The sequence below is a fragment of the Canis lupus genome, chromosome 10, assembly GCF_011100685.1.
Source record: "Canis lupus familiaris isolate Mischka breed German Shepherd chromosome 10, alternate assembly UU_Cfam_GSD_1.0, whole genome shotgun sequence".
NCBI classification, from domain to species: domain Eukaryota; kingdom Metazoa; phylum Chordata; class Mammalia; order Carnivora; family Canidae; genus Canis; species Canis lupus.
In genome coordinates, this window is record NC_049231.1 from 1,355,860 (window position 1) to 1,372,702 (window position 16,843).

General features: G+C 42.7%; 1 protein-coding gene across 8 annotated transcripts in view; it reads left to right on the forward strand.

The window, feature by feature from the left end:
• Positions 1–15,828, forward strand: part of HSD17B6 (hydroxysteroid 17-beta dehydrogenase 6) — a 68,167-nt gene extending 52,339 nt beyond the window's left edge. For 7 of the 8 annotated variants that reach the window (XM_038549732.1, XM_038549729.1, XM_038549727.1 and 4 more), the window contains 4 exons: positions 5,155–5,487; positions 7,856–8,114; positions 12,215–12,378; positions 15,232–15,828. In XM_038549732.1, the coding sequence (XP_038405660.1) occupies positions 5,175–5,487; positions 7,856–8,114; positions 12,215–12,378; positions 15,232–15,449 (954 nt within the window). In that variant the 5' untranslated portion in view covers positions 5,155–5,174 and the 3' untranslated portion in view covers positions 15,450–15,828. Of the gene's footprint in view, positions 1–1,556; positions 1,623–5,154; positions 5,488–7,855; positions 8,115–12,214; positions 12,379–15,231 lie in introns of those variants that run through there. The other variant, XM_038549733.1, reaches the window with a different exon arrangement.
• The last annotated feature ends 1,015 nt before the right edge of the window (positions 15,829–16,843 follow it).

Below are 16,843 nucleotides of genomic sequence, written 5' to 3' on the forward strand. Positions count from 1 at the left end.
TCAAATGCTGATGAAGACGAGGGTGGGGTGGGGGGTGGGGTTAGGCCTGGAGTAAATGGTTAGATCTTAGTTGTGCATGTGTTTAGGAAGGTGTTTTCTGAGTTGCACTTCAAAACTCCTTAAAGAAAATTAACCAGGTAGCATCATGTGGATGAGAAAGAGAGACTGACGATGTAGTGTGAGAAAGAGCTAAGTTCCCCTTACCTCAACAGGAAGTCGGTTGAAATTGTCTAGGGTTGATAAATCCAGAAATAGTATATCAGTCTATAAATCTCCTGGGTCAAAGGCGGAAGCCTAAGTGATTGCCCGGCTTTTGCAGATGGATGGTTGTAAAACAGGCAGACCACTTGGGGTTTGATATTTGAAGCAGTCAGGGCATCTTTAGCTCGCGTTTAGGTGTGGCCGGCGTCTGGCGATTCTGTTTGGCCTGGCATCTCTCTTCTGCAGCTGTCTTCTTGCTGCTGGGTATGCGGTGCTTGAAGAGTAGGACCCGGGGAGTCGGTGCAGCCTGAGCTGCTCTCTGATGGGGAAGTGGATTTTCATCTTTGATTAGCGTGAGGAAATTACTCTTTTAGTGAATAAACAGGCAGGCTGAAGCCATCCGTAGAGTGCACCAGAGAATGCCAGGAAGGCAGAACGGAAGCAAGGGCTAGAGAACTCAGAGCTCCCAGATTGGAAAAAGACCGAAAGCTGGGGGTGGGAAAGAGTGGGGAGGTGGAGGGAAGGGAGAGGGGAAGAGAGGTGTAGAGAGGGAGGGAGCGTTAAACATCTCTGTCAGTTATTTTCTCCCCACGCATTGGCTCCTTCAGTTTTACTCCCCTACACCCTGAGTGGCTCTGCACCCAGTTACAGTGTGTTGGCAGGGGGAGGGGTGTTGTCCCCGCTGACAAGCAATTCTCTGTGACACCAGCTGGGTGTCCTCCAGTTCAGCTCCATTCAGACATTGATGTAGGAAAGATGTTGGGCTTCAGAGCCAACAGCCAAGGAAGAATTCTTGAGATGCCTTTGGGGCAAAAAGGTGGTTTTATGAAAGCATGGGGGCAGGGGCAGGGCCTGTGGACAGAAAGAGCTGCAATGGGGTTATTAGGGGTGGCAGTTTATATACTCTCAAGTTGGGAAGGGGCTGGGGATATCATAAGTCTCTAAGGAATTTTGGTAGCAAAGTTTCCAGGACCTTGAGGGGGCTATCTATTGTTGGGAAAAGGTCATTTATTACTGTCTGATAAAACCTGAGTCATGAGACCCTTCAGATGCTTACCAGTGGTTCAAATGGCTGGGGGATGATTGCCAACAAGTATCTTGGGAGGTAGAGATAAAGGACATTTCCAAAGGGATTTTTATATGTTAAAGAAGGCTTCAGGGTCCTGGGCTAAGATTGCCTTTTGCTCTTAGCAAAATACTAACATTTAGGCAGCTGAATCCCTAGAGGCACATCACTCTGTCTGTTTCAAGGACTTGTCAAGGGATTGTAAATAATAAGGAAATCTAATAATTTTCCTTCTGCTTTGTTTCCCACATCATCACTGTCTACCAGGAGATAGCATCAAATCCCAGAGGTTAAAGGTTCAGTCCTGCAAGACAGTCCTCCTCCCCCCCAACTGCAGATGCCAGTTACCAGCCAGGTTAGCACCCGTGCTTCTGACCGACTGGTTACACATTGGAAGTTCCAGTGATCCCCTTTTTGAGTTATATTAATTTACTAGAGTTCCTCACCAAACTCATAGAAACGCTTAACTATAGAGAACAAACTAAAGGTCACCAGAGGGGGGGTTGGTGGGGGTGGGTGAAATAGGTGAAAAGGATAAAGAGTACACTTAACATGATTAGCACCAGGTGATGTATAGAATTGTCGAATCACATATTGTATACCTGAAACTAATATAACACTGCATGTTAACTATACTGGAATTTAAAAAAAATTTGCAAAAATATTGTATGTACTAGATTACTGGATTATTATAAAAGGATATAAGTTAGGAACAGCTAGATGGAAGAGATGCCTAGAGCAAGGAGTGGGTAAGAGCTTGCATGCCCTCTCTAAGCATGTAGCCCTTCCGGAATCTCCCAAGTGTTCACCAATTCATAAGCTCTCTGAACCCCATTCTTTTGCTTTTTTATGGAAGCTTCATTACATAGGCATTATTGATTTAAATCATCGGTCATTGGTGATTGGACTCAATCTCCAGCCCCTTTCCCCTTCCCAGAGGTGGAGGAGTGGGTGGGGTTCCTTCCAACCCTCCAATCACATTATTGCTTCCCTCATCCTTAGGTGCGGTTTGCAAAGTAACCTCATTTACATGATAAGACAGCTTCGTGTTCTCCTCACTTAGGAAATTCCAAGTGTTTTAGGAACATTGTGCCAGAAATGAACAAAGACCATATGTATATATTTTATTATAAATCACAGTATCATAACCCTTCATTCCTCTAGAGCTATTGCCTTCTTTCCTCTCTTTCCCAGACTCTTTTGAAAGGCTCTACTTTCTGCCCTCCAGTCCATCCATCAGCCCACTGCAGGCTGGCGTCTTTACTCTTAACTCCCTAAGAGTCTTGTTTCGATCGTCAGTAACCTTCTAGTATTCAGTGAACCTCCATGCTGCGAAGTTGATCCTCATGAAGCCCCTCTAACGTTGGTTTCCTTGGGCTTTCTTTCTATTACTTCTCTGGCTCATTCTTCCTGTTGTTCTTTTCTCCCTTTGTCCCTCCACCCCCACCCCCACCTCGGGATATTTTCATTTAATTTATCTAACAGCATTTGTCTTAACAACATAGCACCGACTGTGTACCATTTACTGTGCCAGGTGCAGATGAATACACAACCCTGGGCTCTCCAGGGTGTTCATCTAAAAGTGGGAGGAAGCCTTGCAACAAGTTGGTGAGTGCCACGATCCACTCAAGTGCAGGCTGCGGTGGGGATGCCAGGAAGGAAGCAGTCCATTTTGTCAGACCAGGGGTCAGGTCAAGAGGGGTCAAGAAAATCTTATGCCTGGACCACTCTCCCCACCACTTTGCCTGAGCTATCCTTAATCTCTCAGTGCTCATCTATAAAGTAATGTGGCAGTTGTGGAGGTGCATTACTCAGATGTCTTTTTTGCTTTAAGGAGTGCAGTTGACTGGCAGCCTCCAGCTGTTGCTTTTGGATCGGCTATGGAATGTATACTGAGGCACACTTCTGGGCACCCCCAGCCAGTGACTGGGCATGGCAGCAGCAGTAGAGCCCAGCAAGTTCTGCCCAGTGCAGGATTCTACTGGGCAGTCTGTGCTCAAGGGCCCCCCTCTGGCCTGGTTGAGACCTTCCTAAAGTGTAGGCTGTCCTACACTTTAAGGAGTTTCCTCTCAAATCCTCCCTTCTCTCTCTCCTTTCACACCCGCATTACCATCTACTCCTGCACTCCTGCACTCCTCCCTTTTCCCCCACTGAATCACTTGCAATACTAATTGTTTTGGCATTTGAACCTAACACAGGGCTAGGACAGGACTGTGCCATAGAGTGCTGTTGTGAGAATTCAGTGAGTTAATATATGGGAAATGCTTAGAGAAGGTCCTGATACACAGCAAGTGTTATGCTATTGTTGTTAGCTATTGTATTTATTATTATTGTTTTATTATCCTTTAGATATCAACTTCTATTTTACTCTCTCAAGAAACCTCAGATCTGCCAAGCGCATCTTGTCCTTAATTCTGTTCCATTGCTTTTTCTTGTTGGCCTTCACACTTAGATGGTGAATTCAATGAATAATGGAACATTGTTGGGTTTACTGTTGTTTATCAGTGCCTAACATTGTGTCTGACTCGTAGTAGATATTGAATTGATGTTTCTTGAATGAAAAATGATGATTCAGCTAAGTATTAACAGATGAGCATTATTTGTCAAATGGATTAGGGCTGGAAGAAAGGAATTGTTGAGAGAATTGTCTACTGTGGTGTGAAAAGCCTGTACTGTGAATTGTGTACTGAAAGCTGCTAGTTATGATTGAAAAATAGGGTGCAAGAGAGATGTGGCAAGAAAGAAGCCTAAGGAGTAAGTCAAGGGCCAGACCGCTGGGAAGGCCTGAATGCCAAGCCAGAGATTTTGAATGGCAGAGTCACCTCATGCAGGTGTCATGCAGGTGTCATCCAGGCCTTCCAATGTCCTAGTGGGCTCACATCCATCTTTGTTAGTGGTTATGTGCTTACAAATCATATGTTACTTCACCCAACACTAAAGATTGCCCCCCAAATGGTGGCTCTTTCTCTAGAACTACATGAAGAAATGTGGGCATCTTTGAACACTTATTTTAACAAGGCATCTTAATTGGTCTTTATTTACAAACTGCTTTTTTTTTAAGATTTTATTTATTTATTAGAGACACACACAGAGAGAGAGAGAGAGAGAGGCAGAGGGAGAAGCAGGCTCCATGCAGGGAGCCTGACGTGGGACTCGATCCCAGGTCTCCAGGATCACACCCTGGGCGGAAGGCGGCGCTAAACCACTAAGCCACCAGGGCTGCGCTACAAACTGCTTTGGCTGCTCTATTTCACCCAAACAGTTGGGTCTCTTAACTGGTCTCTTTGCCTTCCTCAAAGCCCTGTTAAATATACCTTCTACTCCCACTGTGAGACAGATCTCTCTAAAGCTAAATCTGTTCATTTTACTCCTTAATTTAATACTTCCCAATAATAGCAACAAGATAATGTCCAGATTCCTTAGTGTGGTCCACAAGGACCATCATGGTCTGAGCCTTTCCTGCCTCTCTGTGCTCTGTACCGCACCGTGCTGAACTGCTCGTAGGCATCAGGAAGTTACGCTGCTCACCATTTCGTTCATGTACACACTACTGCTGCCTGGAATGCCCTTCATCTGGGTCTACTTTTTGAACTCTTATAGGAATTAGTTCCAAAATCACTGTGTCCGTGAAGCCATTTCTAACTTTGTAGGCAGTGGTCATACTCCTTTGCAGCCTCATTAGACTGCGTTTATATTGCTATGGCACTCACCTCACTGCATTGCACTCATCTGGTTACCTCCGATCCCCTCTGTAGATTGTGGCTCCTTGAGCATTAGTGACTATGGAGTCCCCAACACCTGGTGCAATGCCTGACATGTAGATAATAGATAATTGGTTAAAGAGAAAAGGACAAAATGAAATAAAAGCCATTCTCTTTCTTTTGAAGGGGAAGGAGGTCCCCTCACCATGTGGTGGTCCCTGGCAGTCCTCGTGGGCCTGTACTGCCTCCTGCGCTGGTACCGGGAGAGACAGGTGGTGAGCCACCTCCATGACAAGTACGTCTTCATCACGGGCTGTGACTCGGGCTTCGGGAACCTGCTGGCCCGGCAGCTGGACCTGCGAGGCTTGAGGGTGCTGGCTGCATGTCTGACGGAGAAGGGGGCCCAGCAGCTGAGAAGCCAGACGTCAGACAGGCTGGACACGGTGATCCTGGATGTCACCAAGACAGAGAGCATCTTGGCGGCCACCCAGTGGGTGGAGGAGCGTGTGGGGGACAGAGGTATGGAGAAGTATTTTCTCCTTTTATTTACTTGGGCATGAAGATGTTAAAATTTTCTCTCTCTATATAAAATCTCAAAAGCAGGGCTTAAAAGACAGCAGGCTGTCTTTTTCATTTGAAAGATGATCGTGCTCTTTGGTAGTGTTTCATTTCCTTAACAATGTTTACCTTGAAAAATGAGCTGAATAGATTTGAAGCTATTATTTCACCTTGTCAGTGGGGTATTTATAACATAGTTATTTATGTTTAAACAATTTTCAAGGTATTCTTAAGAAACTGATTCTTTCCCCCTTTGCTACCATTTAAAATATAGTCATTCCTGGGCCCCTGGATGGCTCAGTCGGTGAAGAGTCCAAATTTGGCTGAGGTCATGATTCCAGGTCCTGGGATTGAGTCTTGTGTTGGGCTCCCTGCTTGTTGGGGAATCTGCTTCTCCCTCTCTGTTTGCTCCTCCCATTGCTTATACTCTCTCTCTCAAATTAAAAAAAAATAATAATATATACATATATTTAGAAATACATAGTCATTCTTTGAAGTCAGCCTTTGGTCCATTTCTTTCTAAAAAATATTTTTTTCTGATCGATAGACTGTATTTCTTAGAGATATTGTAGATTGACAGAAAAATTCAAAGTGAGTACACAGTTCCCATATACAACCCCTCTTACAGTTTCCTCTATTATTAACATGTTACATTGGTGTGATACGTTTATTACATTTGATGAGCCAATATTAATATGTTATCATTAACTAAAGTCCATAGTTTACATTATGGTCCAGTTTGTATTGTACAATTCTGTGGGTTTTGCTGAATGTCAAATAACATGTATCCACCATATAGTATGATATAGAATAGTTTCACTGCCCTAAGATCCTGTGTTCCACCTGGTTGCCATCTGTGCCCTCCAACCCTGCGAATCCTGGCAATTACTCATCTTTTTCCTGTCTGCGTAGTTTTGCCTTTTCCTGAATGTCATTTGGTTGGAATCACATTGTATATATGGCCTTTTGAAATGGCTTCTTGCAACTAGCAACATGCATTTAAGCTTCCTACTTGTCTTTCTGTGGCTTGATAGCTCATTTCTTTTTATTACTGAATAATATTCCACTGTATGTATAGCAGTTTTTTGTCATTCACCTCCTGAAGGACATCTTGGTTGTTTTCAGTTTTTGGCAATTGTGGATGAGTCTTCACTTCTTTTTTTTTTTTTTTAAAGATTTTATTTATGTATTTGAGAGAGGAGAGAGCAGGAACAGGGACAAGGGCAGAGGGAGGAACAGACTCCCCACTGAGCAGGGAACCCATGTCAGGGCTCTATCCCAGGACCCCTGGGATCATGACCAGAGCTGAAGGCAGACACTGAACTGACTGAGCCACCCAAGCACCCCACGAGTCTTCACTTCTAAGTTTAATTTTTATCCAGATCCTCTTCATTCCCCTTCCTGTCTCTCCCTCTTGTTTTCTGATTCCATAGATCTTTTTCATTGACCTTCCTAAACCTCTCTTCACCCCAGGAGTTGCAGACTAGCAATAACATTGTTTTGCTGGGTTGCAGGAGGTTTAATTTTTTAAGAGATTGACTTGAAAGTTGACTTCAACGTATTATATCCTCTCTGAGGATGTATCCCAGGCAGAGTCAGGAATTCTGGGGAGTTACAGCCTCTGTGCTGTGCCTTGCAGTTTATTTCTGTTGTATTGTTACTGGTTTCCCATCTGTTAGAGTGTGAGCTACCTTGAAGACATGGGCCTTCCTTACCCATTATTGTACTTCCAGTTTCTGGCATATTCTCTGGTACCTGTTAAGGGCTCAACAAATGCTGAATAGATCCTATCTACTCATAGTTGTTTGTTTGTTTGTTTTTTTAAGATTTTATTTATTTATTCATGAGGGACACAGAAAGAGAAGCAGAGACACAGGCAGAGGGAGAAGCAGGCCCCCTGCAGGGAGCCTGATGCAGGACTCGATCCCAGGACCCCAGGATTACGCCCTGAGCCAAAGGCAGATGCTCAACCACTGAGCCACTCAGGTGTCCTGAAGAAACTATTTTTTATTAGAATCCCTACCTTAGGTGGGCTCTGGACTTCATATCTTATTGAGGCTATAAATACCGAAACCCGTATTCACATTGGTTGGCAAATTCCCTCAAATCAAAGCTGGTATCAGTGTCCTCTTTATTGTTTCTGGATTCCCGCCTTTTCTTAGTTTTTGGCCTGACCTTTCTATACTTTCTTGTTATAAACTGATGGACTCAGAAACATTAGAGAATATATTTTGTCCAACATTTTTTTAGTTGTCAGCAGGAAGATGATTAAGGTAAAAAGTTTGTCAGTTTTGTTTGAAACTGAACTTCTGCTTTGACTTTGTTCTAGGTCTCTGGGGCCTGGTCAACAATGCAGGCATTTTTCACCCACATTGCTACAGCGAGTGGCTGAAGATAGAGGCCTATGTGGATGTCTTCAAAGTGAACCTCACTGGTTTGATTGAAGTGACCTTAAGCATGCTTCCCTTGCTGAGGAGAGCACGGGGGAGGATTGTTAACGTCTCCAGCATTCTGGGAAGACTTGCTTTCTTTGGAGGAGCCTACTGTAGCTCCAAGTACGGAGTAGAAGCCTTTTCAGATACTCTGAGGTAATGCTCTTAAGTTAAAACAAAAGCAACTCTTGAGCACTTAAATATGTTTTAGCCATTGTGCTGATTGCTTTCACCTACATTATCCCGTTTCATTACTCTAAAAATCTTGATTTGTAGATATTATTACTAGTCTGTTTTATATAGGAGACTGAGGCTCGTGGGCGCCTCGGTGGCTCAATCAGTTGAACGTCTGCCTTCAGCTCAGGTCGTGATCCCAGGGTCCTGGGATTTAGCCTCTCCCTCTGCCTGCCGCTCCTGCTGCATGTGCTCTCCCTCTTTCTCTGTCAAATAGATAAACAAAGTCTTAAAAAAAAAAAAAAAAAAAAAGGAAACTGAGGCTCAGATTTAAATCTCTTTTCCCAAGTTCACCTGCCACAACCAGGGTTTGGCATAACTGTGTTTCGACCCTAGGTCTTTGTCTCCTGCCACCAATCACACTTTAATTCTCAAGAGTTATCTTTGATGAAATTTCATTTCTGAAGAGAAGGTGACTGTCCTCCTTCCTCCTTAACGTGAGCCTGGCCTTGTCTCTCCCTGGTGAGACTCTCTCTCTCTCTCTCTGGGCGCTCATCTCCTTACTCTGTATATCTTTTCTATTTTTTTTTTTTTTTTGTATATCTTTTCTTTATCTAAGAACTTCTTTTCTTAGGACTTCAGTTCACCACAGCCCTTAATTGGCCCTGCCTCTACCTCCTGGCTTTTTTTCAGGCAGTGTTTTAGCTTCATGTTGCTCTGTCAGCTTCTTCCTTTTTATATTTCCCTTTACATTTTCATTCCCAAGAGAGACGACTCTATCAGCTGTGTTTATTTTCTGTGTGTGCCAAGTGACTTCTTACGTGACATTTTTGTGTACTTATTGTTGTGCCAGACACTGTTGTAGGTACTTGACATCTAGCAGGTCATTTAATTTTCACAGCAACCCAATGAGGAAGGTATTATTTGTATCTTTATTGTAGGTGTGAGGAAACTGGGGCACAGAGGTTAGTAAGTCTTCATAGTCATAACACAGGTAATAACAGGCAGAGCCATCCCATCCCAGGCAGGGCTTTCCTCCCCATCCAGTACCTTCCCTGGTCCAGTTAGCTGTGGACATGATGGTGTAGTCACATGGCACGAAATATTGCTGCTTAGTCTCCCCATTAGTGGGGGCTGACTTTAGGGCAGTTATTGGATATGAGCTGTGAATATTTTTAGGCACTATGGATTAGCTTCCTATAGCTACTGTAACTTTTTTTTAAGACTTAACTTTTTTAGGGATGCCTGGGTGGCTCAGTGGTTTAGCGCTGCCTTCAGCCCACGTCGTGATCCTGGAGTCCTCGGATCGAGCCCCATGTCAGGCTCCCTGCATAGAGCCTGCTTCTCCCCCTGCCTGTGTCTCTGCCTCTCTCTCTCTCTCTCTCTCTCATGAATGAATAAATATAATCTTTTTTTAAAGAAAAAAAAGACTTAATTTTTTTTAGGTAATCTCCATACCCAACGTGGGGCTCGAACTCACAACCCCAAGATCAAGAATCGCATGCTCTACTGACTGAGCCAGCCAGGTGTCCCATACACATTGAAAGCAACACATATTCGTTTCCTCACAGTTCTGGAGGCCAAAGTCTGAAATCAGTGTTACTGGGCCAAAATCACGTTGTTGTCAGGGCCAGGTGCCTTCTGAAGGCTCTCGGGGAGAATCTGTTCCTTGCCTCTTCCAGTTTCTGGTGGCTTTCAGCATTCCTTGGCTTGTGACTACATCACTCCAGTCTCTGCCTCCAAGGTCACATTGCCTTCTCATCCCCTATGGGCCTTCAGATCTGCCTCTGTGTCGCTTATAAGGATAGTTGTGATTGCACTAAGGGCACACCCAAATTATCTAGCATAATCTCCCTATCTCAAGATGCTTAATTTAATCACAACTGCAAAGTGCCACATTGGGTGACATTTATAGGTTCCAGGGATCTCTGGGGGCCGTTACTGAGCCACCATGTGCCATAACTGGTAGATATCTCTTATAACACACACATTGTACTATCTGCCTAGGAAGAGAATAGGGAAATACCTGAGGAAGTCATGTGAGTCGTCACCGTGTAGCAGGCACCTTGCCTGGCCTGCAGCCTAACTGACGTTCTGCCTGCCCCCACGTGGCTGCTTCTGCTGGTTTACCACCACTCATGACTGGTGTCTCGGACCCCTTGACTCATTCGCAGACCAAGAGCAAAGAATGTCCTTCCAATGTTCAAATCACAAATTCCTTTAGAAAATTGCAATGTGCCTTAATTGTGCTAAGGCGGAACAGGGAAAGGAAGTTCTGTCCCACATTTGAGTTGGAGTTTTAAAGGGAATGTAGATGTTGTGTTGTGATGGGGATCACAGTGAGGAAGCTGCAAGGGGAAGTGAAATCTTAGGGCAGAGGTGCCACTGGCTTGCATAGCCCTCTCTTCTCCAGCACACGCTGGCACCTGGAGGATCTTTCACTGAGGCTCTACCACGGAAAGTTTTAGGTTTTGCTTTGATAAAGGGAGGCTTTTCCTTTAGAACAGTGGTTTTTAACCTCTAGGATGTCTCAGAGCCACTTGGACGACTTATTCAAACAGATTGTCGGGTCTCACCCCCAGAGTTTCTGACTTTATAAATCTAGACTAGAGCCCAATAATTTGTATTTCTAACAGGCTCCCAGATGCTGGTGTTGCCATTTATTTGGGGACCACACTTTGAGGACCAGTCACTCACTGCTTAGAGGGTCATGATGCTTTGTGTTTTACTGTCTTATGGATTATTATTTCAGACATTTCTCTTTTTTAAAAAAAGAGATTTATTTATTTATTCACGAGAGACACACAGAGAGAGGCAGAGACACAGGCAGAGGGAGAAGTAGACTCCCCATGGGGAGCCCGATGCAGGACTCGATCCTGGATCCCGGGATCACGCCCTGAGCCAAAGGCAGACGCTCAACCGCTGAACCACCCAGGTGTTCCTCAAACATTTCTTCTTGATATCAGCTTGGGCTTCACCTTCTCCAGTGAGGCTACTTGAACCTCTAGATTAGGGAGCACCCCTCATCACTGTCTCCTAAACACCTAGAGGATACCTCCACTGTGGTCACGATGCCATCTTCCTTCACTTGGTGAAGGCAGCACCTAGCCCCATACCTGCTACTACATACTCAGCCCCTGATAAATATTTTGGAACTGTTTGTTGAACTAACCTGAGTATTCTAGAGCGACCAGTGACTTGTAATCTTAATGCCCATGTCATATTCCACTAATGGTCTCTTGTAGTCTTTGAATATATGGCGATTTTTCAGAAGCCCATGCTCTTGTGGATACAATTCCACTACTTGGTATTATGTTCATCCCCTTTCTTTACTCAGAAATTCCCTCTTTATCCTTCAAGGCTCTACTGAAACATTCTCTCCTCACTGAAGCCTTCTCTGACTCCCTCAGAAATCTGTCTGCCTCCTCCTCTCTACTTATATAGCCCCCCGAATACCTCTCCTTTATAATTCTTTTGAGTTGTATGACAATTATTTGCTTACTTGTTGGACTCCCCCACTGTGAGCTTTTTGAGGCAAGCAACTGAGTCTTAATTTTCTGAGATCATGCATGTGAAATACTTAGCACAATATCTGTCATAAGAATGCTAACTTTCGGGATCCCTGGGTGGCGCAGCGGTTTGGCGCCTGCCTTTGGCCCAGGGCGCGATCCTGGAGACCCGGGATCGAATCCCACGTTGGGCTCCCGGTGCATGGAGCCTGCTTCTCCCTCTGCCTGTGTCTCTGCCTCTTTCTCTCTCTCTGTCTCTCTGTTACTATCATAAATAAATAAAAATTTAAAAAAATAAAAAAAGAATGCTAACTTTCTTTATTATGCAGGTACTTAATAACTCTGAAAAGAGTGGATGTAGAATTGAATGGTTATGGTAGTTTGTATGATCATGTCCCGATTTGTTGGACCTAGAGATACTAAAAAATTTTTTTCCTCTCCATTTCTTTATCCTTTAAAATATTCAGTAGAGATGTTTTTATAAACTTGTTCTTTTTTGTTTTCCTCCCTGAGAGCGTTGAAATTGTGGTGTCTTTCAATCAAAAGAGTTAAATCGAGGGTTTTTATTTTCAGGCGTGAGCTTCGACATTTTGGGGTGAAAATCAGCATAGTTGAACCCGGCTACTTCAGGACCGGAATGACACATGTGGCGTGGTGCCTAGAGAGACTAAAGCAAGCCTGGGAAGAAGTCCCCACGCATATTAAGGAAGCCTATGGACAGAAGTTCTTTGATGCTCGTGAGCTTTTTTTTTGGATGGGATAATAGATAACCTTGCATGAGAAGGGAAAAAGAGGGTTGGTGAGAATGGTTGGTAGGTCCTCTGAGAGCAGAGGTCCTTAAGCAAAACCTTCCCAGGACAGGAGGGGTTTGGGAAAGTCCCAGTGCTCTCATGGTTGTTGGTGATGGCTGCCATGGCTGAGGAAGAGGTTATTTATTTTTTTTTTAAAGGATTTTATTTATTCATGAGAGACACAGATAGAGAGGCAGAGACATAGGCAGAGGGAGAAGCAGGCTCCATGCAGGGAGCCCAATGCGGGACCCGATCCCAGAACTCCGGGACCACGCCCTGAGCCAGAGGCAGACACTCAACCACTGAGCCACCCAGGCGTCCCGAGGAAGAGGTTATATAGATAGCCAAGGACCAAGGCTTGTGCTGCTTTGTCACCTATGGGCCTGGCCACCTGAGCAGGAGGGAGGGATTACATGGTTAGAGGCATGGTACCTCTGGATCTTGTGTGGCCCTCTGTAGTTTGGTGGGGCTGGTGTGAGAGGCCTGCACAACTAAAGTCCAGCCTTCAGTATTGTCCACCCTTTTGGTAACAAAGGGCCCAACCGCAAACTCCATGTCTTATTGTAGGAAGAGGAAGGCTGTGTGTGGGCAGAGGGAAGTGGGTGAGGGCTAGCTTTGCAGGGCCTTATTGACTGTGTCCAGAGACTAGACCTCATATGCAGGTCTCAGGAGCTTCATTGGAGTGAGATGGTTCAATTTCTTGTAAGAATGTCATTCTTATGACCTGGAAGAGAAGGCAGTTTGGGAGTGGGTGCAAGGCAGTCATCTTCATAGAAGTAAGTTAGGCACATTGGTGTGGGGTTCCATCTTCCTGGGAGAAGCAATGCTTTTTCTTCACACAGAGAAGTCAACAACTTGCCAAGGCCAAATGGAGCAGCTCTCCTTTCATAAAGGGACCCCGTGATGAGTAGGGTAGCAGCAGCCTTGTCGCTGGCTTTGAGTGGTATTGTCATCCAGCGAAAAGGAGGTAGACAGAAGTCGAACAGAAGACTCCTGACCTGCAGCACTGTCTTCTGGGCGCATACGGCCCAAGAGGGTCATCATTAGCACAGGGGAGAAAAAGTGGATCAGGAAAAAACTGGCACACAACAGTGCCTGAGCTTTTCCGAACTCGCTAGTTCCCAGCATGCCAGGGCCAGCCATAGCTGTAAACTCTTCCCCATCTAAGGTTTTAAACTGTGTATTGGGAATTTTTCCCCCTCTGGATACATACAGTTTGATGATAGAAATTAAGAGGAAAATAGAATTTATTGTAGTGGCTATACATGAAAGTATATATAGATATAAAAAGATATATATATTTCATGATTTAAAAGGAGTTGAAATGTTCATAGAGTTGTCATGGATCAGGATAATTTACAGTGCTATCCAATAGAAATATAACGAGAGCTGTATATGTAATCTTAAATTTTCTAGTTGCCACTTCAAGAAAAGGAAACAAGTGAAATTAATTAATTCTAATCCAGTTTATTTAATTGTACATATCCAAAATACTATCATTTCAGTATTTATTATCAATATAAAGTTGTTAAGGTATTTTATATTCTTTTTTCTTATTAGTCTTTGAAAATCGGTACATATTTTACATTTACAGCATATTTCAACTTGGATGCTAAATTTTCCTAGGAAATACTTCATCTATAGATTAAGAAAATTTAGTGTTGCCAGCAGTATTATTCATAATATCTCAAAAGCAGAAACTACTTAAATGTCATCAACTGATGACTGGGTACGCAAAAGACAATAGTCATACAATAGGATATTTTTTGGCAATAAAAAGGAATGAAGTACTGATACATGCTACAGCCTGGAAGAGGCTTGAGAATGTTTGGCTTGAGAACGTTTTGCTTAGTGAAAAGAAGCCAGTCCCAAAGGATTACAATGTGTAATTCTATGTATATGAAAGGTCCAGAAAAGGCAATCCACAGAGACAGCAACCCTACAGCTGGGTTGGTGATGCTGAGAGGTATAAGTTTTCTTCTGGGGATAATAAGAATGTTGTACACTTAGACTGTGGTGATGTTACATAACTCTGAATATACTAAAAGCCATTGATTTCACTTTAAATGGCTGAATTTTGGGATGCCTGGGTGGCTCAGCGGTTGGGCATGTGCCTTTGGCTCAGGGTTTGATCCCGGGATGTGGGATCAAGTTCCGCATCGGGCTCCCTGCAGGGAACCTGCTTCTCCCTCTCTGTGTCTCTTATGAATAAATAAATAAATCTTAAAAAAAAAATAAATGGCTGAATTTTATGGTATATTAATTATATCTCAACAAGATTTAAAAACTTTCCAGTTGCAAAGGTAGATTCACATATCTCTGTTATTCCAAAAATACTAAAACGTTTTACAACAATGGATTTGAGTTTTAAAATTAAAATTTTTAAATTCCATTTTTAGTTATACTAGCTATATTTTAAGTTCAGTAACTACATTTGGCTAGTGGCTGTCACTGGGAAGCATAGATCTAATCAGCCTAATTCTTGTAGAAATAAAATGTAGTTAGACTTCTATGAGAGTATAACAGGATCTTAACATTAAAATGCAAAGATTGGGACGCCTGGGTGGCTCAATTGGTTAGGTGTCTTTTGGTTCAGGTTGTGACCTCAGAGTCCTGGGATGGAGCCCCTGTCCTGGGATGGGCTCCCTGTGCTCAGCAGAGAGTCTGCTTCTCCTTCCTCAGCCCCTGTCCCCCACTTATTCTCTCTCTCTCTCTCTCTCAGATAAATAAATAAAATCTTAAAAACCCAAAACCACAGGGAGTAAGATCGCTAACCGTCATTTCTCTTTTTGTATACAGATCACAATGGCGTCAAACAAGGGCTCTTGAAATGTAGCACAAACCTGAACCTGGTCACTGACTGCATGGAACATGCTTTGACATCTGTGCATCCCCGCACTCGATATTCAGCTGGTTGGGATTCTCAGTTTTTCTTCATTCCTTTATCTTATTTGCCTACATCACTGGCAGACTACATATTGACGAGATCCTGGCCCAAACCAGCCCAAGCAGTCTAAGAAAACTAGTTTGATGGCTCTTGAAATGAAGAAGAGGAAAGTCTGAAATTGATCATTAGTATCTCAGTAATCCTTATTTGGAATTAACATGTTTATATTATAGATATCCAAAGCATTTTCCTTTAGGTAATAAATTTTTACTATTTTAAGCGTTTTTTCATTAGAATATTTCCAAATACATCGTTTTTCTTTGCCTGTTAAACAGAGTGGACTGAAAACAATTGAACTTGTTTTAATATTATTTCTTTACAAAAATGAATAGTTTTCCTGTGCAATTATACAATTGCTTGAGGACTATTGAGAAATATATGGGCCTGTTTATTTGAAATGGATCTGTACTATGGTACTTTAAATAAATATTTCATTTATTTAAATGAAATATTTCTGCCTTCTCTCTGTTGCCAGCTGTTTTTGAGGATGTTTCTTCTTTGTTTAAAAATAAGTGGTTTTTAATGTTTTTAATTAAAATAATATACACAGGGGATCCCTGGATGGCTCAGCGGTTTGGCGCCTGCCTTTGGCCCAGGGCGTGATCCTGGAGTCTGGGGATCGAGTCCTGCGTTGGGCTCCTGGCATGGAGCCTGCTTCTCCCTCCTCATGTGTCTCTGCCTCTCTCTCTATTGTCTATCGTGAATAAATAAATAAAATCTAAAATATACACACACACACATAGTGAAATGTTCAGCTAACATTCAAAAGCTTAAAAAAAAAAAGCCAGCAGTTCCCAACCCTTCATTGCTGCTCCTCAGAGGTAAATGCTTTTAACTTTTAGCTACTTCTTCTGGTAGTAATCTCTGTATTTGTAAATAATATACTGTTACTTCTTGATTTATTAAGTTTAGACATTCTCAGTTGATTTCTTGTTAAGGAAAATCCTGTTGATTTTTCCTATTAGCTTATTTATACCACTTTCCTGGCCATTTCCTATATTTCCATATTTTTAATAAAGTTTTATCTTATTTTCAGTCAAATTAATAGTGTTGACTTTGTTAAGTATGTTACTATTGCGTACTGTTTAGTCAAATATTTTTCCTTTATAGTACCATGATTTTTTTGGTTGTTTTCTGAGAGTTCCTCATTGCCTTGGTTTTTTACTTGCACTGTTTTTATTTTTTACTTTTGGTTGTCCCAAATGTCAGAACACTATCAGTAGTATTTTTTAGATAGTTAAACAGATTATAGAATTATCTATTCCATTTAAACAGATCCAATACAGGGTCATACTTTGATTTAGTTGTTATCTCCCTGTACTCTCATTTACCTATAATAGCTTCTTAACTGAAAAAAAAAAAACAAAAAAAAACAAAAAACAAAAAAACAACTTTTATGATACTGATATTTTTGAAGAGTACTAGTTATTTTGTAAAGCATCCCCCCCATTTGGATTGTATGGC